The sequence below is a fragment of the Hydractinia symbiolongicarpus genome, chromosome 14, assembly GCF_029227915.1.
Source record: "Hydractinia symbiolongicarpus strain clone_291-10 chromosome 14, HSymV2.1, whole genome shotgun sequence".
NCBI classification, from domain to species: Eukaryota; Metazoa; Cnidaria; class Hydrozoa; order Anthoathecata; family Hydractiniidae; genus Hydractinia; species Hydractinia symbiolongicarpus.
The window spans coordinates 15,873,269-15,898,021 of NC_079888.1; the positions used below are offsets into that span (position 1 = coordinate 15,873,269).

The window sequence follows — 24,753 nt, forward strand, 5'->3', positions numbered from 1 at the left end:
CCATACACTAAACTTATGCTGCTAACAGTAGGGTTCAATGGTAAACTGTTAATTAGACAATATGATGTGGTGTTTTTTAAAAAAAACAAGGTTGGTGTAATCCATGTGTTACCCGTCGGGTATTTTTAGGTCTACTTCCAAGTGTGCTGCATTTCCTACATTTATGTATGCTACCGTATACAATTCAGTTTGGATTGGTATATTTATCCTTGCTTTTAATGCAATTTTGATTATGTATGGCTTTTCTGGGGTTTTTTTATTGCACACATAAGTTTTTGAAAGCAACTGTTATTTTAGCCACAAAGTTAAGCATTTATTACTGGAATTGTTCTAAGAGCCTGATTGTGGCAAGTTGACTCGATGTTGTTTCAGTTGACAGGTCAAGCCGTTTGAAAAAATTGCATATTATATGGGAAAAGTCAACCCGGGACAAGACTTACACTGCTGCCGGGTTGAAAAAAAATGCGCGTATTTTTTCCAAATATGGCAGATGTAAGATGTAAACAAACAAGCGAAATTAAATCAAGATTATCACTAAGTAATTTATCTGCTGCTTCGCTCGCCATTATGTTTCTTCTCCTGTGTTTGATCGCAATGCGCATGTTTTTTTAACTTAGCGCCTGGCGCGGCAAAGTGATATTACATGAACTGAGTCAACCCACCTAACGAACCAGTCCCAGGTTGAAAAACAACGAGCCAGTCTGCCTAGGCTGTATTTTTAGTTGTGATCTGCCATATGCCGAGTTGTTTAATTTTATCATGCTGAGCACGTGGGAAGTCAACACCAACTTGCTTAGGCTAGAACAAGTGCAGCGCCTTTTAAGAGAAAATAGTCCTGGGGACGAAGTTAGATATTTTAAAAATCCATTGCTTTTGTTGAATCCAGTCTTTGTTTTGATTACATGTACAGTTTGCACAAAATTCAACTTGTAATGTCGAATTTAAAGATGGCTAGTTAACGAGTTCTTTGTTTATTTTTTTAAATTTCGATCAATCCCCATTATTTCACTCACCTAAAAATCTTTTTCCAGTAACATCTCGGATGCTTATAACCTTTTCTAGGCCCACCTCTCTCATTGGGCATCTAATCTCATCGGACACTGAATTTAGGAGCAGGGGAATGTTGAACAAAATTAGGCTCAATATATTTATTCGAGGATTGTAGCTTGGTCTATTTTCTACAGTTACGTGCGCATAGAACATTCTTCAGTACCGTAGCTATGACATGTGTCCTTAGCTATGACATGAGTATCATCTGGAAAAAACAGGTTTTAGGAATATAATATGGTTACGATTCAACTTGTACTTAAAATCTTATCAAGTATGAATCTCATTTATAAAGCACTTCAGTGAAGAAAATCAAAGATATCAAGAAATTCAAAGAAATTTGAAACAAAACTGTTGAAAAATGGCGTGAGAACCACCTGCCTAAATTTTTCTACATTTTTTTTTCGGTCATCCCATATCAAAATAATAAAAATGGGCCATCAAAAATTTCAGCGTCATTAGTATAACCGTTCTATTGTTATTAACAAAAGTATTCCAAGTAAGGAATTTCCACGCATTAAGAGGGTGACAGGAGTTGACTTCATCTACTTTGCTTTATTCTTCTTTTCAGGTATTTCCCATGCTTTATTTTCTGCCACAACAACAACAAAGACGCCACAACTACAATATCTGGGGCATACAACGCGATAGTTGGGTTGTGTAGCCGTAAAAATAGAAATAAGGAACGAGTAAAAAGTATTTGAAATTTTTTAATTGAATAAATGTACAACAATAAAAGACAAAAAAGTAACAGTGCAAAAATTAGTTATACTTAATATATGTTATATATATAATTATCACCGATCCATAACTGCATTCTCTCCAAAAATCCTCTCATTTGCAATTCTCACAAGAGCAGCACTAAATGCATTACCATATTAACAGACAGCATCCAGAGCATGCAAAGAATATGCCAAAGTGGACCAATTAGGTACAACGTTTGCTTGGTGACCTTTTATGGTGATGGTAACTTTTCAGGATAGTGCTGTGTTGTTGTTTTAAAAATTAAGCTAAAAAAATACATGACTACGAGTATGTCTGCATAATCCTACATACAATGTGTGTTTGTTTCTATTGTTCAATGATACGGGGGTATTATTTGGAATTGTCATAAAGCCTTAATCCAGTTTTAAACTAACATTACCCCTCGTAACTACAGTTACCATCTTTTGTGAAACATTTCGATAAACGATCCAAACCAGCCTAAGGGAAGAAGAAAATAAAAAACAGTTGTCATTAAAAACCTTGAAAATAAATCAGACAAGTTTCTCCCTTTTTAATCATGTGCAAAATTTCAAAGCAATGTCTACCTCTTTCGCTGCATCTTTTCATTTCTTGTTCCAACAAAACTTTTTTCTGCATCAAGTCTTTCTTAACTTGGTTAATTGTAATACTTCGATCACACAAAACGTCATACATACGCCACAAGTTTCCTTCAATCTCAACATTTGCATTGCAATCAATCACCTCGCGCATGTGTTTCTGGGCTGCTTTATAACCGTTATCAGTTATATTTATGCGGTTGATGTAATAGGTAATGTTTGATGTCAACATCATAAGCATTGAACGGTTGCATTTGGCGTCTAAAGGAAAAGTTTTGTTCTTCTTAGATGCTGGATACTTTTTTGGATAAGTTTTTTGTCGCTAGCCTGCTTCAGAGTGGTACTAATAAGGTTGTTTGGAAGGTTATTTTAAAGCTATAATATTTTGTTTATTATGTACTGTTTTTAAAAATATTTAGCAACCGACCGGTGAGCCATTGATGAAACTTTCCATCAGCCATCTTGTTTAACACATACCTCTAATACAAGGTATTCAATAAAAATTAACGTACTTACTTTTACAAGCCGTGGTAAGATGTGTTCTGTTCCAAATATTTAGGAAAGCCATGACAGTTTGTACATCTGAAGGCGTTACATCATTGAAGTGCAACAATGTCATATTTGGTTCATGACCTGTTCGGTACTGTATTACGCTGTTACACGTGCATGGTTTCGTAATGTCACAAGCTGAAAAATAGCAGAGAACAAACTGTGTAGAATGAAAAATTTTTTTTTGCATTAGGGTTTTACTTTCAGTTGCTAAAATAGCTAATAATATCTCACAGATTCTTCATTTTACACCTGTTTCTTTACACATACTGTCTAGAACTATTAGTGGTGCCTTATAAGAACCAAATTTTTTGTACGAGGTAAACCTAACATAGAATAATTCTAAGTTGCCACTCACCATTGCAATCTTGTGTGTTGCACGGCATTGTTCTGCTCAATGGTTGTGTTGGATCACATCCTGCACCCCCTGCTTCTGGGGTTGGATTTGTACAACTTCTTGTTTGGGTCTTTTGTCCTCCTCCACATGTTTGCGAACATGGTCCATCAACCCATGCAGTTAATCCGCCATTTCCTAAAAAAACAAAGAAAATTACGCTTTACATATATTACGAATTTTTTTAGACCTTTTTGGTTGATAAAAATGGCAAGGTATTGTCGCCGCGACTGAGATGCCATCAAAATGGAACTGAAATGCATATCATAAAAAGTCTTTAAACACGTAACTGGTTTTGTCCAGTTAGCTGATGTAATATAAAATACTTTTTGTAACTCGAAGTAAAAAGAAGGAGGGTTGTTCGAGTCTGCAGCATCATAAATGAGAAAATCACGTACTATGACAGACAGCAGCTTGTCGCACTCCAACCTGAGTGAAACCAGAGTTACATCGACATTCATATGAACCACCATTGTTGAAACATTGAGCGTCCGAATCGCATCTAATTGTGTTGCATTCATTGATATCTATGAATTGAAGAATTGTATTAAAAATTAGTGTGGCCAAACTAATTTGCCATTATTGGTATTGCCATGCTTTATGTTTTGTTTTACATCGTTAATGATTTCATCAATGATTTCATTGTTCTTTCCACGATTTCTTATAAACGAGTGCGTGTTCAAATTAAAATCGAACTAGTTTTTGTATCATTACTGACTGGCAATGAGCGGGATTCGATCCTAGAACTGGGAACCTCAAACTACGTGCGACTGTACGTTAGTAACACACGCAGACAACGTATCCAGTTGGCGTGTGTATAGGTGGATCTTTATGTCGAATCCTTTTGTTCATTCTCTACTAAGATGCAGGTCACACTAGCTAGCTTTTTTAAAAAACGTTAAAGTTGTAAGACGCTGTTTATAATAATTGTTTTAAAACCTAAAGATCAGAATGATACAGTATGTGACGATATATGAAGTTTATCATTTTAAACTTCTGTTCTTACATCGATCCATGCACAGCCCTAGAAGACTGATACTTCGTTCTATATTTTTAAATCACACCTGATGTTGTTATATGGTTTTTCATATAACAAAGCTTATATACATTTTACGGTGAAGTTTACGTGTCTTTTTAACAGCTCTTCGTGTAAGTGCAAATCTTATACTACAATGTAACAACAAATGCTAAGATAGAATAGGAACCTTCGAAGTTGATAACCACAATGCGCGCTATTTCTTCTGTCGTCTGTATTGTAAACAACTTTTATACGAATGTTATAAAAATCATCATTAAGAAATGTTTCCGTCTTAATTTTTTTTGAAAACAACGTTTTAAGAATAAATAATGAAAAACAACTCAAGTTATTTACCTGTGCATGTCAAGGCAGGTGTTCCAGTTCCAGAGACTGGTTGATATCCAGTCGTACATTGACAGTTAAAACTACCAGCTGTGTTTATACATTGTACGAACGAGCCAGTGCATGGATTTGTTGCTGCGGAACATTCGTTTATATCTGTTAAAAAAAACACATATAGGCGGTCAACTTAAAGGTCCAGCCTATAAAGTTATTGGTACATGTCTCGACGACAATGGTTAGTGGTTTGTTACTAGCTGTTCTAACACATTCTAGCTGTAGTATGTAGCGGGAAAGCTAAGTATCTAAAATTGCTGAATGGGAAATAAATAAGAATTAATGAGATTATCAAGAAACTATACACTTGAAAAAAGAAACAAGCAATTCACCGTCGCAAATGAGGTTAGCGCCACTCGTTCCAGACCTCGTATTGAATCCACTGATGCACGTACACGTGAATCCAACGGTTTGATCAACACATCGAGAATTTGCGGGGCACGGGTTATTCAAACATTCGTTCACAGCTCCAGCTAAAAACAAGAGAATTGAAAGACAGTTAACTTCGGTTAAATCTTTCCACTATTTTCCATGATTTTCTAGGATCTAGAAATTTGCTTTTTCACTTAAAATTTTTTAGCAATATTGTCGTAAGTGCAATCTGCACAAGTACATACCAATACAAGTCAAAGTAGTTCCCTGGCCAGAGGAACGTATAAAGCCTGTTCTACACTGGCAAGTTGCTGATCCTTCCGAATTGATGCAATCCACATTAGCGCCTGTGCAATAGCTACCTGCGCATTCATTGATGTCTAGAAAATACATATAGAATATAAATCAAACTTAGGCAAAAGTAACTTATGAGGTGGTTTAATATAGCAAATTCTTGTAGCAATCCAGAGAATATCACTTAATCTTGCAACAACAAAAAGTATTATTTTATGAAGGCTCAATTACGATTTCAATCCAAAAGTTTTCACCAAAGAATAGGTAGCTATATTATGAACATGGCTCGTGCAGCATAGATTATATCCTCAGATATTTCGTAAAGTATTTCTTATTTAACATTTGCATTAAAACTCCTCTTTAAAGGCAGGGTCATTTAATTCAGAGGGCGTATGTTAGGAGGGCGTTTAATGAAAGAATGACTAAAGAAGAGGAGAAAAGGCTTGAACAAAAAGATCGTCTAATAAAAGGGATGTTTACTGGAAGCATTCATTTTCTTAAAAAAAAATCTTCGTTTGTATCACTTGTTCTTGGCAGTACACATATATTTATTACCTATACATGTCAAGCCAGTTGTTCCAACTCCAGAGACTGGTTGATATCCAGCCAAACATTGACATGTAAAACTACCGGCTGTGTTCATACATTGTACATTCGACCCAGTGCATGGATTTGTTGCTGCAGAGCATTCGTTTATATCTGTTCAATATAAAAAAGGAAAAAAATTTTTATACGAACAAAATTATAGCTAAAGAGAGTGCTACGATGTTTTAATTTTAACTAATTATATTTCTCTTTAATATTAAAAAAATAGACGTTTAAAGTTATTATTTTGGAAAAACATACACTTATATTAAATAAAAGATGTACATTTTGTTCTTACAATCTGTGAAGGACTTCAGACTTAGTACGTTCGTAATGCTTTTAATTTTTTGGCAAAATCTCAACCTCAACGTTCTGATCATGTGTAATTCTGTAAAACTCTTTTTTTCACGTTTTTATTTTGGAGAAATAGTACTTACGTTTTATGCTTCGCATAAAAAAAACAAAAAACGTTTGTATATGCGATTTTAATTACACTGTCCTAAGTCACTTTTCTAATGTCTAGAGTTCTAAGGAATGCTTGTTAATCATTTAAGCAATTCTAACTGGTGTATCAAAGAGAGCAAAGAATTGAAAAACAAATTCATTTACCTGTGCATGTCAAGGCAGTTGTTCCAGTTCCAGAAACTGGTTGATATCCAGTCATACATTGACATCTAAAACTACCGGCCGTGTTTATACATTGCACGAACGAGCCAGTGCATGGATTTGTTGCTGCGGAACATTCGTTTATATCTGTGAAAAAGAAAAATATTGAACAGCATTATTTAGCAAAGGAATAAAACGAAAGCTTGTTCTCCCTTGTCAATTTAATCAACAAGATAAAATGGCCTGGGAACTTGGTTCAGATGAACTATGCAACAGTACCTAAGAGAATTCTTAAAAAAAAACATGCATCTCAAGTTTTACTTTAATTAATGCTCTAAAGATAATTTTAAGGACTCAACATGACAGCTTATTCGAAATTTATCTGAATATAATTAAAGATAACTAAATGGGAAGACAAGACTTTACTTGACTCCTCGACGAAGGTATAAATTTTTTCTTATCAGGTTTCGTTAAATTTGAAAGCTCTTTCGTAAATTTATCGGCCAAAAATTTCGCTTGTTCGGTTTAAAACATATATTTATTACCTATACATGTCAAGCGAGTTGTTCCAGCTCCAGAGAATGGTTGATATCCAGCCAAACATTGACATGTAAAACTACCGACTGTGTTCATACATTGTACGTTTGACCCAATGCAAGGATTTGTTGCTGCAGAGCATTCGTTTATATCTGTTAAATATAAAAAAGGATGAGTTAGGTATTTATATTGTTCTAGGGGTACTAGATACAAGAAATGATAAAAAAAGGAAAACAGACATACACACAAAAAGACAAATGAGCAACCAACTTAAAAACAAATTAGGTTGTGTAGTCGTGTATATTAATATTTATTGTATATATAGAGGTAGTCACACTATATTAGCCTTTTTTTGCATTCATTTTTTGCATTCAAAGCCGCCATAGAAGCCAGAAAAGTAGGACTAAAAGCCACCCCAATCCCAGAACAGGGTTAATGTTATTAGTTTACATATATAACCTACCATTCTCCACCAGAAAGAAGATAAAAAAATTTGCCCTAAGCTACTCTACGCAACAGCTATAATTTACCTGAGCAAGATAATGCACTTGTGCCAGAACCAGATACAGCTTGGTACCCTGCCAAACATTGACAGGAAAAACTTCCAGCCGTATTCACACAACGTACGTTCGATCCAGTGCAGGGAGTGGCTACTTGACTGCACTCATTGACATCTAGTAAAGTAAAAAAAAATTTAGAATCACATCCATCTCGCATTTTTTATTTTATTGTTTTATCTATATTTAAGTTTAACAGATTGGAGAGCCTTCTTATAGTTAGAAAAATGTGGTATACTCTTTCAAAATTGAAAAATGAGATCATGATATATCATATGCACTTACCTTGGCAACCCGTACCAGTTTTTAAACCATCTCCAGTAAAGCCCGCACGACACTGGCAAGTAAATGAATTGGCTGATTCTTGACATGTAGCCGTAGAAACACATGGATCAGCAGAACACCCAGCAGCTACAAAATCAAATAATTTTAATAATGTTTTGGCATCTGACATACGCAAAATCAGACCACAAAATCTTATAATAAAACCAGATGAATATTTATCTAAAACAGGTGATGCAGAGATGAAAATTAATCCATTTCATGAAGCAAAAAAATTATTTTCCTTGCTAGTTAAGCCACCACCTTGCAAGCATCCTGGCCGCACTACAACCAAAACTTCATAACACATTTTTAAGAAAAAGCAATAGAAAGAAAACAAAGGTAAAATATTAAGGGAAAAACAAGGAAAAGATGTAATACCATCAGCAAGTACTTTTACATCGTCTATGGCCCAATCTGCTGTGTGGCGGCCTGTTGTCGATGCGTTGAATTGTATCTAAAGTAAAAAAAAAAAACGCTAAGAGTAGCCATATCTTTTGCAGTCTTTTGCAAGCACACATGAAACATAGTTATGTGCGTTCGTATGTTCAGGACTGCCTCTCTTAGAAACGACTGAAGTCGACAACTGACGTCAACAACTGGCGTCGACAACTGACGTCGACAAATGACGTCGACAACTGACGTCGACACTGACGTCAACAAAGGACGTCAAAAGTCTGTATAAATATAATATAAATATAATATAAATATAATATAAATAAGGGTTGGGTTTAAATTAGGGTTATAGAAGAACAATAAACAGTGAACCAGCGTTTAGTATAGCAATCAAATTGATGAGAACTGAACTGCCATTCCAACTCATAAATACAAACTGATATCTGATGTTGATATACTGGCTGAAGAACTATGGTTGAGATCCCAGCTAACAAATTTGAGAGTAAGCTTCTGATTGGGAGATACAAACTGAGATGTTGGAATGAGCAGAAAAATCTAATGCAGACTACCAACTTTTGGTCAAAGTACAAGCTGTTAAGGAAGACAAAAGTGGGAAAAACTATAATTGAAAGTCCGTCCTAAAAGTAAAAGTAGAAAGCGTACCCTAAAGTTGTTCCCTGGCGCGTTAAAAGCAACTGTTGTGAAATTCCAAACTTGTGTTGGGGTGCGACCATCTGCAATTAGTAAGTCCTGAAGTGTTTGTCCACCAGAACCAAGTATTTTCACACCTTAGAAATAAAAGTATGTTAGAAGGGCTTTTTAAATTTACCAAGTTATATTCGTTATGAACGAACGAACGAACGAACGAACGAACGAACGAACGAACGAACAAACAAACAAACGAACGAACGAACGAACGAACGAACGAACGAACGAACGAACGAACGAACGAACGAACGAACGAACGAACGAACGAACGAACGAACGAACGAACGAACGAACGAACGAACGAACGAACGAACGAACGAACGAACGAACGAACGAACGAACGAACGAACGAACGAACGAACGAACGAACGAACGAACGAACGAACGAACGAACGAACGAACGAACGAACGAACGAACGAACGAACGAACGAACGAACGAACATAAGTAAACAGACTTACGCAGTTGATTTAGTGCAGATCCGTAATCGTAATAATAAAGACTGATTCTAAAATTTCTTTTATTGGCATACGTTATTGAAGGTGACGTCAAGATGCCGTCTATGTCGCCTGTTTCAGAGCGAAAACTAGCTTCGAAGAAAGCATACCAAGCGCCCTCTAAATAAAAAAAAGTAGAAGAATCTTAGTCTGTCACACAAAATGGTAACCGCAGTAGCGAGACACACAAAATGCGGTAAATAGAGGAATGGGCGAACCCGTTGATTTATTCACGGACAATTAACTAGTTTAATAAATTATACTTCTAAAAGGTATGATATTCAAATTAAAATTTTTAAGGCAAATTTTTAAATATACAAAGGCAATGTTTTCCTACCACAACAAATCGATTGCACTGATGTAAGAACCCTAAATTTTGAATTTTCACCCCCTAAAAGACTGTGCCTTTGTCTTTTTCTCACCTAGCCAAAAACTTTTCACGGCCTGTATTATGTATTTTTCCCCAAGAAAGAGAGAAAGATTGTATAATTAGGCTACTTCTTTCGAGTAACGTCTTAACACATAACCATTGTAATCCAAATTGAATAAAGGTTTTTATGTACCTCTGGCAGCAGATGGACCTGTAGATGTACTGGGTGTATTGCCATTGCTTCTTCTCCAGTCATCTCTTGTAACTTCGTTACCCACGAATGTTTCACTTACCATATTGCAAAAGTTGGTTTCAAATCCACAGGACCATATTGTATCTATATTAAGTAAAAAACACTAAAGCTGTAGAATTTTAAAATGCGGAACCTTCCAAAAAATAAAATTTGATTGGAAAGGCCCTAATCAAAGTAGTGTTTGGAAGTTAAAACCTTAATTCATGGCAACTAGCGGAAGAGTATGGTTGATAGCAGCTCCGACACAGCCATACGTATCCACAAAAAATTGTAGTCATAGACGGTACGTAATAGGGACCCACAACCCTATTAGCCCATTAGCTCAGGTGCAAACAAAACCATTTATTAAAACTTGATGTCAATGCAGTATAAGTAATGACATTGTCAGAAAAAATTAAGTCAAAAATTTTAGACTTACCTTGGGCATTTGATGTTACCACCAGTAAGAAGAATATTATTAGACACTTCATTCTGTATTTTCTTAGCTGCAAAATAAAAAAGTGAAATAACAAGAATGAGTGAATAAGTAAATGGCTGAATGTGTATTTCGAAGCAGTTACAAAAACTGTGTTGTCTGTTGGGAATAGATTACAATAGATAGAACAGTGTAAAAAATAAACAACAACAACAAACAAACAGAAAAGCTAAGCATAAAGAGAAATTCCGATTCATTTGATTGCAGTTAGCTATGAAGGTGGTTAGTAAACGAATTTTCTTTTTATTATGCAGCATTGAGACATTGCAGCCCAGTCTAAATTACAAGGAATTTTAGTTGGCTACAAAGAAAAATTTTAATAGAATGCTTCTGCAAATTTTGTCGTCAAAGGGTCTAGAAAGATTGTAACCAAATCAAGAAAACTGATTATTGAACCATTACTTATTGCACAAAGCATGTAAGTTTAACCTTTAGAACACCAGCAAAATGCGAAAACAAGAAACGAAGGGGAAAATCAGTTGGAGGGACCGAAAAAGGAACCAAATTTTCTTTAAAGTAAACCATAACTGTTTGCTAAAATTAAATAAAAATTAAGATTGTCAAGACTAACTATATCTATCTATGGTTTAATAAATGAGAAAATTCGGCAAAGAAATTTACACTATGTAACAAAGAACTCTTCACCATACGTGTAAATGGTGGTTTTACGTGAAGTACTGATCAGACAGAATGTAAATATAATGACATGGTTTGAAAATGCTAACGAGAAGAAAACAAGTTCATAGGATACAAGAAGAGTGACAGGTAGCTGAATAAATAGAAAAGTTCTTTAATTTTTTAGGCTTCCCCATTGAAGGAATGATTCAAATTGGTAAATATCTTGCAGACATGAAGTGCAGCAAATTCCGATGCAATTGTAAAATAGTAAATCTCTTTGGTGGCGACGGGAGTCGAGTCTCCCTTACTCACAGGTAGACGTGAAAAAGAACCTGCCTTTTGGGCGGAAGTTGTAACTGTGTAGCTTTGAAGCAGCTAGAATTCATGTGAGACTGTAACCGATCATATAATTGTTTATAATGCCTTGAAAAATCTTTTTCGTCACTGCATGGTTAACGTGAGAATAGAAAATACAATTCTTTTTATTTTTATTTTAGTGTTGTTTTTCGAAATTTATTATTGTTTGCAACCTTGATGGTACTGTGTAAAAGGAAGATTTTGTTACGAGCCAATAAAATAATAAAGTCTTGATACACTACACGATTACTGTTCTTTATACAGAAAAAATAAAGTAAAAGGAAGTTTCTAATTAAGCTCAATTCTAACTTTTTTAAAGCGTTTAAAAATTACCACTATCACAGTAAGACACGAAAAACAACGACAACAAAATTTAGTCTGAAAACGCGCGTTATGACACAACTCTGTGATATTGACATGCAACAAAAGTGCACATAAGAGATAAAAATATTAACTTTGAAGTGATCAATATTGAAGTCATGGACCCAAGCAACAAAAAAAAATATTCCAGTCGTAATCCGACTTTGTGTCAATTTCTTAATGCAAAACAGTAGCACTTTCGGTATAAAATCTTTCTTTAGAAATCTGTGATTCTTATACTTCATACGCTACACTATTAGCTTTGCAATTTGCTTAGAAAGATTTATACGGGGGAGAAGAAAGTAAAAAATATACAGAGATCAAATAATTTTAATTCTTGCAATACAAACTACTGAATTGCTGTAGCCAAACATGTATGAACTGTTTTATTACGTCGTTAATTATATTTAAATACGCCTTAATTAAATTTCAAAGGTGTGTATTCTTTGCAAGAAATTTTTTAAGGTATTGCTTATTATGCACTTCTGTGTTCAGAACATAGCTCTGTTTTATTATGCGTAGAAACAGTCAGTTTGGAGTCTTATACGTCTAAAATTAATCACAAGTTTCACCAGCTAAAGCTTCCCCAAATCAAAGTTAGCTAAACATTTTATATCTGGCTCCGCCTCGGTAACGCTTACAAGGGAAGTCCCAAGATTTCAAACGTTTTAAGATTTAACAGACATCTTAAGACCCAACACACACGACGCATCATAATTTTATGGTATACGTCAGTTGATTTCGTCAATTCTAGTATGCTTGCCAACTATACTCTCTAAGAATGAAAGATGATAGATATGTTATTATTCATATATTATGTATTTTTAGTAGATAAATGATCTGTTAAAAGGATTCAATAACTTCTTTTTTCCCTACAACCATAGTGGGAATGACTTTAAGGCAGCCATTACGACTTGATTTTTGCAGCGCATCTGTTTCCAGAGGTAGCGGAGAAACGTATAATAGCATAAGAAATTCCATAATTTCAGATTTCCTACTTACCTAAAACTTTTCTCCAGTGTTACAATCGCATCTAAGCGCGCTTGATAAGATGGTGAAAGTGCAAATCTTAAGCTTAGTACTACGGTTATTAAATGCCAACAAAGCATAAAATTTAGGAAAGTATGCAGAGCAATTTTATTTATACAATGCCTTATTTAAAATGTAATTTCCTTTTTTGAAAAGATAAAACTCTTTTTATTTTCAGAAATTATACATTATTCGCCAGAGAATGGGTTTTCTTTCTTATACACATGGTATTCCCATAGCATGTTTAATAGTTTGTTAGTCATGAAGGAATTTGCAACGGGAATATTACATTTGTACGTCATATTTCTGATACGTGTTTCAGCGAGCACAATATTTTTCATCAACAACTGAAAAGCGATACCGTTAAATTTTCTAAAACTAAATTACATTTTAAAACATGACTCGTAATTTGAATCAATACTTTTTTTAGACAGGGCTATTTTTCATATATTGAAAAAATACGAGAATCCTTTAAAAAACAACATTTGTTCCCTGTGCAGTAAAACTGCAGAGCTATAGGAGAAGTGCAGAGCTATATAAATAGTATTCTTCAATTGGAAGTATAAATTTTTTGCCACGAAAACTTCCTGTCCATAAATTTTGTTTATCAGTATGAACTAATGCACGTCAAAGATAGTTATTAACCTCTGGGTTTCCAACCTCCAATTTTTACCTGATTACTCAAAAAAGGTTGTATTTACATTTTTGACAACTTCAACTTAGCAACAAAGCTGTCGTGTTCTTAATTTGGTTCCTTATCATTTCAGTGATTCCTGAAGGCTAGTTTATATTCGACTACAATTTTTTTGTTACCACAGTGAGGCAAAATCTCCAATTTTGTTAACATACACATGCGCTAACAAGAAAACTCGTAAGATTTTTGCGCTATAACAAATAACACGGCTAAATAAAAACAAGGCTTAACACCCCAATGCTTTAACTTGACCACACTCATTGAATTTTACAAACAAAAACAACTTGTTTGTCACGACCACGCCTCTGTTTTATTTGTCACGTAAGGGTAAATGAAATCGAGTTAACAGGAATAAGATTTCGAATCAAGATAATATAAAATAAGAAAAAATATTCTTTCTTACCGAATCAAGCTGTCCGTACTGAGTGGCGATTTTGCATTGATGTGAACAGAATAATGTTGAGAATTATCTTCTGTTAATTAAATACAAAATATGTATTAAATCTTTTCTATGTTATTAACAAAAAGGATTATAGAAATAACAAAAATGTTTTGAACTCTTGATTCTGATTACTCATTAAAGATTATCATGCCTACCTGATGAGTCATATCTAAATTAAGCATGCACACACACCAGAATTAATTAGTATGTATTACCGTGTTGATGCGGAAAACCACATTAGAATTCAAGTTTTGTTCCTGTGTCCCAAAGCAAGCATGTCACTAACTTGAGTATTTTAAGTTAGTTATAAGGAAAAGTGTTTTTGATGCAGTATAACATCGTGAAAAGTCTTGTTACATGGTAACATAACAATTCTACGAAAGCTTATTGATGCACCTCCTCCTTCGTGATGTAGTTTCCTATATTTCCTACTACCGTTTTTATTTCAAATACGGGATATTTACTGATATCAGTTTCTTTCGAAAGTATGTTATTAACTACGTATTAACTTATTACAAAAAAACAAAATTAAGTTCTGGAGCACTGTTAATTAGTTTTTATCAATTAATGTTCGTAACAGACAGTAATGCTTAAAGTCCGTACAATAAAAATTTATCCAAGCCCCCAGCAGAGTTGGTTTGATAACACGTACTGGTTGAAGATTACACAAATTTTATGCGCAAGTGACGGTTTTTTATGCCACTATTTCCACACTATACTTCACGTATTGTAAAGTCCACCGCATTCCGCAACCAGTATTTAAATTCACTGTTTAAATACTTCCCGTCAGGATTAACCTTATTCTGTCCGGGGGGGAGGGGACGGGTTTTTTTTAATAACTCCTTAATACTATGTTGCATAGCTAAAATACTTACTGATTTTCAATATTTATTTATTAAACACCTGCATGCCAAATCTTTAGGTCCCATACCTTTTAAAGGCTTTGATATTGGCTATTACTCGAAACTACCCCTAAAAATCTCTATGAAACCCTTATAATGAGGAAAATATAATTACTCTTGTTAGGATTATCCTTAGAACGTGAAACTTACAACACAACCTTCCGAAAATCGAAAAAAACGGATTTTTGGGCATTTTTTTGGCACTTTTTCATGCGATCCATGTGAAAACCGGAAAGCATGTTAAATAAAATGTATTTAGCTGTCAGAAACTTCAAACAGAATGTACAAATTCGCTCTAGAACTAAAGTAATTGAATTTTAAGCAGATAGTGGTATTTTAAAGAAACTTCAAGCTTTTGATGACGTCACAGAAAATGTGCTGACGCAAGCAAAAAATTATTGTTGCCATTTTGTTCCTTTTGTGTCGTACTATAAGTGTGCTAAGTTTGATTTATTTGGACAAGCCTTTTAGAAAGTTATTGAGGGGAGGGGAGGGGGGGGGGGGGCGGATTCCGCCCCCCGGTCATAATATGTTCGAAAAACCCCGGACCGAATAGGGTTAAAACGTTTAAAGAAACTTATGTTCAAGCTAAAATATCAAATAGCTGAACTTTTTATGTAACTATCCCGAACACCAATCTGCAAGTAGAGCTATTCAACTTAATTGTGGTAAAATGAAATATTCTAATATAAATTTCAAAAATACTGTAATATGAATTTGTTTACCATGTTCCCCCAACCGCTATATTTAAACAGCCGCGATATCTCTACCTTTTTAAATATTAGCATTGTCCCCAAAGTCTTGACAATCCAGAAAAACTGGTATTATAGTTTACTTTGTTTTAAAGATAATGTTAAATCTTTTGCGCGTGTTGAAACTTCATGAGGATATTACATACCAACAATAACTATAGGACTCATCTGTAATGCTTAAAATGATCTCTTTTCAAATAATTTAATAATTTTCATTTCACGTATAGTTTGCTATTTGAAATAAAATAATTTTTATCTCAATTGTATAGAGAGACGGTTTGTTTCATTTCTTTCTTTCTTTGTAGCTATCTATCCCAGTGATAAATATAACAATACCCTCTCTCGCATCTTAAAGCGCAAGTGGATTACTCCTGCTGTGAAATGCACATTGCCTAATAATTGCTGCTCGGTGGGAGAGAAAAATGTGAAAAAAGAAATTTCGCTGTGAGAAATAAAGCTCTAATCACTCAACTACTAAGTAAGAAGCCATATTGATTCTTATAAGAAGGCAAAATACACAAGTAAAATTAAAAATGTTTTACTGTGAAGCCTTTTAGCATTGTATAGCTTGATGATGCAGCTTACTCCGAAAAGTTTTTTTTGTATTTTTAAGTATATTGTTTCTTTTATATAACAAACTACCCCCACACCTAGAGGTTAATACTGTCTCCTGGTAACAAATTATACAGATGCTGATTTTGCTAGCTAGCTAACAAAACAAATTCTTTTTCATACACATGTAGAAGTAAAAAAGGTGTACATAAATCATCTCAAAACAATACATATTTGTTACTGCGTGTATATGGTGTCTCAGCATACCGACGCGATGAGTGCACAAAATATGGCGATAACGAGTAATAGACGAGTTTTCAGTAAATATACAGCATTTTCGCAAGTCTTAAGACAGTTGGAGAGCTTCAAATAAACGTTCGAAATAAGTATATGATTCATTCGTAAATATCAATGGCAAAACCAGTGATAAAAGGTCGCCAGACATTAAAGTATTTAGATTTGCCACAAAGAATATATGTTAAGAAGACAGAGTAAACGATTAGAAACTATAGAAACCCTCAAACTGAATCTTTTTTGAAAACTGACAAAGGAGAAATTAGTGGAGAAATAATAAAACCCGCAGGATCTTTATTTATATTTCAAACAAACTTCCAAACAGAATAATCTAGGGTGCCAGTCAGTCTTGGATAAAAATATAATTTTATGAAAAAATAACATGTTTATATAAAGGCTTTTTTGTAAGTACTTTTGATCATTTCCCAGATAACGCTTACTGGTTATTTTACTGCCTTAAGGTAACATGGTTGTTTCCGGGAAACTTGTTGCGAATTTCTAAAATGCAGGTTAGAAAATTCTTTCGTTTTTAAAACAGTCAAACTCTTCCCTTAAAACTTTCGTCTTCTCTCAAGCGAGTTTTTATTTGAGGTATAGGCTGCATTCATGAAGACGTTCATCAGGGAAGAGAAGATACTTCATTAGAGAGGATAAGGTTTAAAAGGGAAACTGTGAAGCGAACTTCATGCCTAAATTAGCAAAAGTCTAATCTTTGCTAAATAAAATTTTTTTTCTATGGGGCGAATAAGCGTTTATTTGAACTAAATATAATATAACAAGATAACATTGAAAAAAATATATTTCCTAAAAATGTGCACCAGAAAATATGCGGCATTTGTTGTGCTTCAAAGTTATAAATTGTAACGAGATTCTGTATTATTTCTTTTAAAAAATATATATGATACAACGTGCGATTGAATTTAAGAATTAATTTGTAACATTGAGGTAAAAATAAAGATTTATTTTTCCCTCCATGTTTGTAATGACTGATAATTGATTATGTGCATATTGTATTCAATTGGTTTCTTTGTCCATATTTTACAAAGATAAAATTGTGAGGAGTGCATTGCAGGGATTCTGTCAAATCTGCATAATTATTGTGACGAGTCTGTATAATTAATGTACATGTAATAATTAAAATGTCCATCTCGGTTTACCATTTCTTGTAAAAAGTTTCGACGAAGCCACGGAACCACCCTAAAAGTGAAATGACATTTAGCTTCAAGAGTTATCGAATATTCAGGAATGTAAGATCAAGATAACGTTAGACATTTAGAGGTAAGTATAGAAGTGACGTAACGTAACGGGAAGTAAGCAAGGGAAATTTTTAACGTCCCTGGGTATTTTATCCTAACGATTGGCTCTTCCTCTCCTTCGACTGTAACTGTGTGTTATAGCATTGCTCTAATTTGTTTGCCTGCCACACAAGCCGGTTAACGGTTAGTAGATTGCCACAAATGGGCTAACAATACTTCACTTAAAGAGCGCCGGGGTGGAGACTCGAACGTGAGACCTTATGATTACAAGCCGAATGCGCTACCAATACACCAAATATACGACTAGAGGTGGTACTCTTTATCTCTTACGTAATTTTCTTATTTTAACTCCGCCTTTACAACGCAAAAATTTAAAACATATGCTATCCCATTGAACTTATATGGCCAGACGTGAGATTGGAATAAAGTAGTTTTAGACGGTAAAACTAGAGCTAAATCTCAAATTTTTGCTGTTTGTATTGTACCGAAAAATAGTCCAAAAAACATTCTAGTAAATTTTTACTCATTCTTTTTGCCCACTAAGTATTAAAACCACGTTTTTCTGGTATTCTTCTGGTGTTCTACGCTATGTTAAAAGTTCGCAAACATATTTTTAAAGCAGAAAAATACCACCAAATAATTAGTTACAATTTTTGAAATAGTCTTAAAATTAGTATTTATGTTTTCGTTTATATAGAATTAATCACATTTATTATTTATTATTGACATTTCTCTGATTTTTTTAAAACTAACCAGAACTGTTTTTGTGTCATAAAAATAACATTCAATTAAATAAACAAAAAACTTCTCTTTAATAATAGCCGTCGTCAGTCTGTCTGTGTGTCCGCGAAAGCCGTGTCCCATAACGGAAACACGAAGTTTTTAAAATGCGCACCAATACCAAACGCGATACATTTCTGTCCACTTTGTTGCACTAGGTTAATTTAAAGGACGGGCGACCCCGTGGATTTTTCCACGGGCTAACGACTATCTCTATAATAATAGCCGTCGTCTGCCTGTCTCTGCGCGGACCCCCCGCTGAGTTAGAAAATGATGTTACGGAAACACGAATATCAAATGCGATATATTTTTATCCACTTTGTTGCGACGGGTAAATATTATGGACGGGCGAGCTAACGACTAGTATCAATATATTAATCCTAATTCTTGCTTCTGTACCATCTATCGTAATATCCCTTACTAAGCATACCACACTGAAACAAAACACTGCCTAATGTGTTACACCTATTGCAGGTTCTCTGCCGGATAAGAAGATGTGTACAGATCACAATGACAATTCAGCGATTTCACAAGTAAGTAAAAGTAGTTTTTACCAGACGAATTCTAAAACCTATAGAAGTAACTAACCACGTGTTTATAGGTATGCATGTTCAAGGGGTCACTGGGGGCCTTAATTTGAGAGAAGCTATACTTTTCCGAAACTTATTTTAAACTTAACAGCAACAACAAAAACAAAAACAACAAAATAAATTCCTACCTCTATCAGTACACCTTTTTCTTTCATTTTCCAACAAAGTCTTCTTTTGCATTAAATCTCTTTTGATTTCATTGATAGCAACGCTACGATCACACAAATGGTCATACACTTTCCATAAGTTACCTTCTATGGCAGTGTTTTCATTGCAGTCGATCACATCTCTCATTGTAGCACTTCCTGCTTTGTATGCACTGTCCACGTTTACGAGAAAAGTTAGGTATGTCGTCATGTTTGCTGCTCCGCCATCCAGCGTGCTCAAGTTGCATTTTGCAGCTACAAAGTAAGAAAGTAATGTAATTTAAAAAAAATAAGCGAGATCCTTCCACCCTTCTTAGGATCACAAATAATTTTTATCGAAAAGTCCATAGTCTAAGAGCAGCCATTTTGATTTGCTTTTAAAATTAAAATATTTTGTTTTCCTTAAGATATTCCAAATTTATGTTATATACAAAACATTTTTACATTTTATTTTTGATAAAACCTCTCAATTGTACCTACATAAAGTTAAATTTTAAAGATTATGAAGATCATTGCGACTTGCTTTCATAAAAATTGCCTTTTCCAAAGATGAAATACCAACAACTATGTAAAATGATCGCGAGAAGCATTAACAAACTTCACTTAACGATATCTATTATTTTCAAGAATCTATCGTTGTTTATTGTTTTAACATGAAACTGTTGGTTTAAGACACAGCTAAATTCTCATTTGTCTATGATACATCTAAAGTTTCGATAATCAAAACTTGTTTTTAACATTTACATGTTCTTAGCGTTTTAAAATTGAACTGTAAATTGCATATCCTTATGTTGGTGTAGGCTAATCATTAGCTTTACCTTTGCAAAATGCATCGAACAGGTCTTGTCTCCAAATAGTCAAGTAAGATCTTGCAGTATCTAAATCAGTTGGTTTGATTCCAGCAAAGTGTACGAGAGTGAGATCAGGCTCAGTTCCAGTCGTGTATTGGGTGACATTGCTGCAACTGCACGGCTTGGTGTAACTGCATGCTAAAAGATGAATAATAACCTTCAACAACTACAACGCGAGGACAACTGCAAGCAAGGAGAAAATGCACTAAAAACTAGATATTTCCCCGTCTTTTATACACTTATTTTTTGAGTTTTCTTATTTATGGAGAGATGAACTGTCAAAAAATTATTATTCAAATTATTGGGATGTAAAAGTAGCTTTTACTATCCTGTTGGCTCAAATAAAAAATTGTTCTTTGTATGCTTGTTTCATGATGAAAGAAGTTTATGGTAATTCAATTCCTGATATTTAATAATTGTCATTTTCCCTACCTGCGGGGCATTGTTGAGCATTGCAAGATACTGTTCGCATTCTGGATTCTTCCGGATCACACGGGTCACCACCACCACTAGGTGGTGGATTGGTGCATGTTCTCAATTGTGTTTGTTGACCACCACCACACGTTTGTGAACAACTACCGGAATTTGTCCATGGAGTCAAACCACCATCTAAACAAATTTTAATTAAATCTAAGGACGTGAGAATAACATCTAAATAACTTTTAAACTGATAACGCAAACAATAATATTGCAATAGCATTAAAACAGCGAGAATATATCCTCTTTGTTTCATTTTCAGTGAGATTTATCCTCTTTATTTGTTTTTCAGCGAGATTCATCCTCTTTGTTTGATTTTCAGCGAGATTCATTCTCTTTATTTGATTTTCAGCGAGAATATATCCTCTTTGTTTGATTTTCAGCGAGGACATATCCTCTTTGTTTGATTTTCAGCGAGAATGTATCCTTCCTTGTTTGATTTTCAGCGAGAATATATCCTCTTTGTTTGATTTTCAGCGAGAAAATATCCTTTTTGTTTGATTTTTAGTGAGAATATATCCTCTTTGTTTGACTTTAAAAGCATTCTGCGTGTTTCTTCATGTATAACATGCGTCACAAATGTATGATGGACTTGGGCAAAATGAGTTAATTGTTAACATGCTATTTATTAATTTAACGGTTGTTAAGCGAATTTACTTCATAGCACGTTCTACGCAAGCCCTTTTAAATAGCTCATTTAAGAAAGGCTGTTGTAAAACAAAAAGTAATAAGATCTTAAACAAAAAAGAATTAATTGGCAATGATTTAAAGATCTCGTATACAATGTGTCATAACAATGGAATCTAAAATGCACCATTGAGGTATGAAGCGATGATGAAAAGCAAATTATGCACACCAGTAGTGAGTTATATCGGAAGCATGAGTCAGTTTAGACCTAACTAATTACACGTAATCGTTGTTCTAAGGGAGATGTATCAACTTTACGCAGGGGGAAGTATGACCAAGAAGGACTCTTTCAGCTACATCAATTAGTTTGTCATTAGTTGTTAACAGGTAAAGAGAAGAACCAAAAAAAACAAACAACAATATTTTGATGCAGGGAACCAAACGTCCCTTCAGCTATTATGATTTTAAAACAGTCAAAAATAAATAACATCGAAAATAAATTTGGTTACTATCTTACGAATTACTTGACTGTGTGCAGGTAATATCATCAACATTGCAATAATTGCCAAAGAAGCCTCCATTATTGATTTTCACTGAAATAGAAAAAATAGAAAATACAAAAAACACCAAAAAAGAATGTATAATATGAAGGTGTAATACATCATGGAGAATAAAAAAATAGTTAAATATGTTAGAATAAAATATGAGCAAAATCAAGTTAAACATTTAAAAAGACAACACAGTCCATGTTAAACTTCCTTCAACTAATTTTTAAAAATGTTTATGAAAATAAAAAGGAAAGATAAATTGCTTTTAAAATTTCAGCAACATTTATCAGATGCGACACCATCAACGTATTGTATTAATAGAAAAGAAAGAAATTTTTGTAAGATGGGAATCAAAAAAAAATTAAATTTTGTCTATGCAAGCATATTATTAAATTTAAAAGAAAAGGCGATCAAAGGAACGGCTAACTGCGCTGCAGTACGACTTGTAAATGAAAGTTTACGTGTGTTGATTTTAAAGACCAGACCAACTGGCTTGGTATGCTCCATAAAATTCACTATAAATCAATTTTGTTTACATCTCTATGAGTGCTGAGTTATTTATAAATGAGTAATTTTGACATTTTTGCTAAGCGGGTCATGGATTAATATCCAAAAAATAATTAAACAAGAAAATATTGAAGATCAAAATAGCAAAAATGTTGAACAACATGTGATAAAATATTTTTATTATTTTATTGTTCTACTGAACTTACTAAACAAATTTGCAAGTTAAAATAAAAAAGTAACCATTCGTGAATAAAGATAAAGCAACTTTGACGCAATTTCAGAATTAGGATGCCTTCTTTAATTTTTGTTTATTGCGGTGGGGCAAATTGGACTTTGAGCCCCCTTTCTTCAGTAGTGAAGCCTAAAAAATTATAAAAGAAGAGGCTCATTTGAGAGTTTGTTCTTGAGATGTTTTTACTCTTGTTTATGCGTCAACATGTAAGGGCTCCTGATGTAGTTTTGTAGCAAAACTATATAAAGTTTAAAAACATAAAAGTAATATATAATTGCTAGATATAAAAAGCCCAACAGTGTGACAGCGAGTTTGTTCATTCACAGGCCTCGCGCCAACAACCATTCTGCGCAGCAGTAAAAACATTTAACGTGTAGAAAAGCGAAAGTATAACACACTTACGTTATTTTCCAGACACTCAACTCTCTGCTATCACTGACCCGTATTGACTCATTAAATGACAAATGCATCAAGATCTCTTTATACTTTCAGATTAGTTTGAAGAAATAGCATCTTTGATAATAATTATATACACAGGTATTCATTTGAAAAGAGATTAGGTTTTAATTCAGTTAGGAGAACTGTGAGTCATTAACTTTTGTTTTGAATACCCTTTTAGAAATCTATTTTAATTAAGTTTTGTACAGGAATCATACCTACGGGATGAATCATACAGTGTAGTTATCACGTAGTTAAAAATACAAGCCTGTCTCCTCCCCCAACAGAGAGACGAGGGAAATATTTTTAATGCATTTTTTTAAATATATATAGTTTTGGTTGCTTTTAAAGCAGAATTACTCAGCGTTTAATTTTTATGTCAGCTGGTTCTTATAAGCGTAGAGATTTGTCTCTCATCGCTTAGTTATGTCACCATAGCAACCTAAGAGCCTGATCTAACTGTGATATGGTGAAAATCTATTAACAATGACTTAAAAAAGTATTTATTTACGGCTTAATGAGTGTTCTGAAAGTCGACTTTCCCGTGAGGTAAACTAACATTTGCAAGTCCGAACAGGGAATTTTACAGGTTATTGTAAAATATAGCAAAACAATAAAACTTGTATAATTTCTTTATTATAGTTTGTTTAATCCACTTTATCATGTGTTTCACCAAATAATCATTTCTGTAGCCACGAAGGCTAACAAGATTATGCTGTTCTGTCCTAATTAAACACGCTAACCTGATTCTTAGTACTTTGTCTGACCTGTTTGCAAACAAGAATGAAGTTTCTAGGTCGTACTATTTGAAAAAAGGTGGCGCTGCTACTCCATTACGATTTAAAACAGTTTGGTCTGTTTCTAATCCTACCTTATGTTCCGTTGTAAAAGGACTATATATTATTCTTTGACTGGCTTTAGTTTTTTTATATATATCTTAACTTGACCATTTGGATACCACTAGTGCTAATGTTTTTCTACTAAATATACTTTTGCTATATAGATAGTAGATATTAACATGAGTTTTTAATCAGGCCGTGCCGTCTTCAAACCGGAATGTGTTTGATATCAACATTTTTAACTGGAATTAGGCGTATCAAAACGAAACAAGCGTTTCAAAACGGAAAAGCGTTTTAAAACAGAATAAGCGTTTCAAAACGGAATAAGCGTTTCAAAACGGAATAAGTCTTTCAAAACGGAATAAGTGTTTCAAAACGGAAGAAGCGGTTCAAAACGGAATAAGCGTTTCAAAACGGAATAAGCGTTTCAAAACGGAATAAGCGTTTCAAAACGGAATAAGCGTTTCAAAACGGAAAAAGCGTTTCAAAACGGAATAAGTGTTTCAAAACGGAATAAGCGTTTCAAAACTAACTGTGAAAAACTAACTAACGATGTATGATATTTTCCCGCTTATTCCGCCCTCTTATTTTCTTGGTCACGTGACAAAGCAAAGGGTACATTGACTGTATCTTAACATACCCGGTTATAAGCCTTTAATAAATTCATTGAATCACTTAACAATTAGTAACTTTAAAGTCTGGTTTTCAATTTTTTTTTTGCTTTTTATGTTGATATTCTAAAACTACAGGAGGCTCGGATTATTTA

The 24,753-nt window shown here is 33.9% G+C and overlaps 2 protein-coding genes across 3 annotated transcripts; both read right to left on the reverse strand.

Moving 5' to 3' along the window:
- Positions 1-1,737: 1,737 nt before the first annotated feature.
- Positions 1,738-14,233, reverse strand: LOC130625605 (latent-transforming growth factor beta-binding protein 4-like). 2 transcript variants are annotated; one of them, XM_057440703.1, is made up of 19 exons: positions 14,158-14,233; positions 10,640-10,706; positions 10,162-10,305; positions 9,563-9,718; positions 9,058-9,182; positions 8,380-8,455; positions 7,963-8,088; positions 7,651-7,794; positions 7,129-7,272; positions 6,587-6,730; positions 5,948-6,091; positions 5,344-5,478; positions 5,059-5,199; positions 4,685-4,828; positions 3,711-3,839; positions 3,277-3,450; positions 2,886-3,056; positions 2,358-2,630; positions 1,738-2,250 (listed from the first exon to the last, which is right to left on the reverse strand). In XM_057440703.1, exons 2-19 carry the CDS (start codon positions 10,689-10,691, stop codon positions 2,207-2,209), a joined length of 2,466 nt encoding a protein of 821 aa, XP_057296686.1. In that variant the 5' UTR covers positions 10,692-10,706; positions 14,158-14,233; the 3' UTR covers positions 1,738-2,206. The 2 variants fall into 2 exon arrangements, with proteins under 2 accessions (XP_057296686.1, XP_057296687.1); XM_057440704.1 differs by lacking the exon at positions 14,158-14,233 and adding an exon at positions 13,034-13,121.
- Positions 14,234-17,477: 3,244 nt separating this feature from the next.
- LOC130625781 (A disintegrin and metalloproteinase with thrombospondin motifs 6-like) lies at positions 17,478-23,260 on the reverse strand. Its single transcript, XM_057440885.1, has 6 exons — positions 23,113-23,260; positions 21,941-22,016; positions 20,752-20,928; positions 20,287-20,457; positions 19,451-19,723; positions 17,478-17,893 (listed from the first exon to the last, which is right to left on the reverse strand). Exons 2-6 carry the CDS (start codon positions 22,002-22,004, stop codon positions 17,850-17,852), a joined length of 729 nt encoding a protein of 242 aa, XP_057296868.1. The 5' UTR covers positions 22,005-22,016; positions 23,113-23,260; the 3' UTR covers positions 17,478-17,849.
- Between the last annotated feature and the right edge of the window lie 1,493 nt (positions 23,261-24,753).

Bases quoted from the DNA above. Each gene is read 5' to 3' on its own strand.
- LOC130625605 (XM_057440703.1), bottom strand. From the start codon at position 10,691: ATGAAGTGTCTAATAATATTCTTCTTACTGGTGGTAACATCAAATGCC. The intron at 10,306-10,639 runs GTAAGTCTAAAA...TACTTAATATAG, and splicing joins GGTAACATCAAATGCCCAAG to ATACAATATGGTCCTGTGGA. The intron at 2,251-2,357 runs GTAGACATTGCT...TTCTTCCCTTAG, and splicing joins GAAAAGATGCAGCGAAAGAG to GCTGGTTTGGATCGTTTATC.
- LOC130625781 (XM_057440885.1), bottom strand. From the start codon at position 22,004: ATGGAGGCTTCTTTGGCAATTATTGCAATGTTGATGATATTACCTGCA. The intron at 20,929-21,940 runs GTAAGATAGTAA...AAATTTGTTTAG, and splicing joins TGCACACAGTCAAGTAATTC to ATGGTGGTTTGACTCCATGG. The intron at 19,724-20,286 runs GTAAAGCTAATG...CTTACTTTGTAG, and splicing joins GTTCGATGCATTTTGCAAAG to CTGCAAAATGCAACTTGAGC.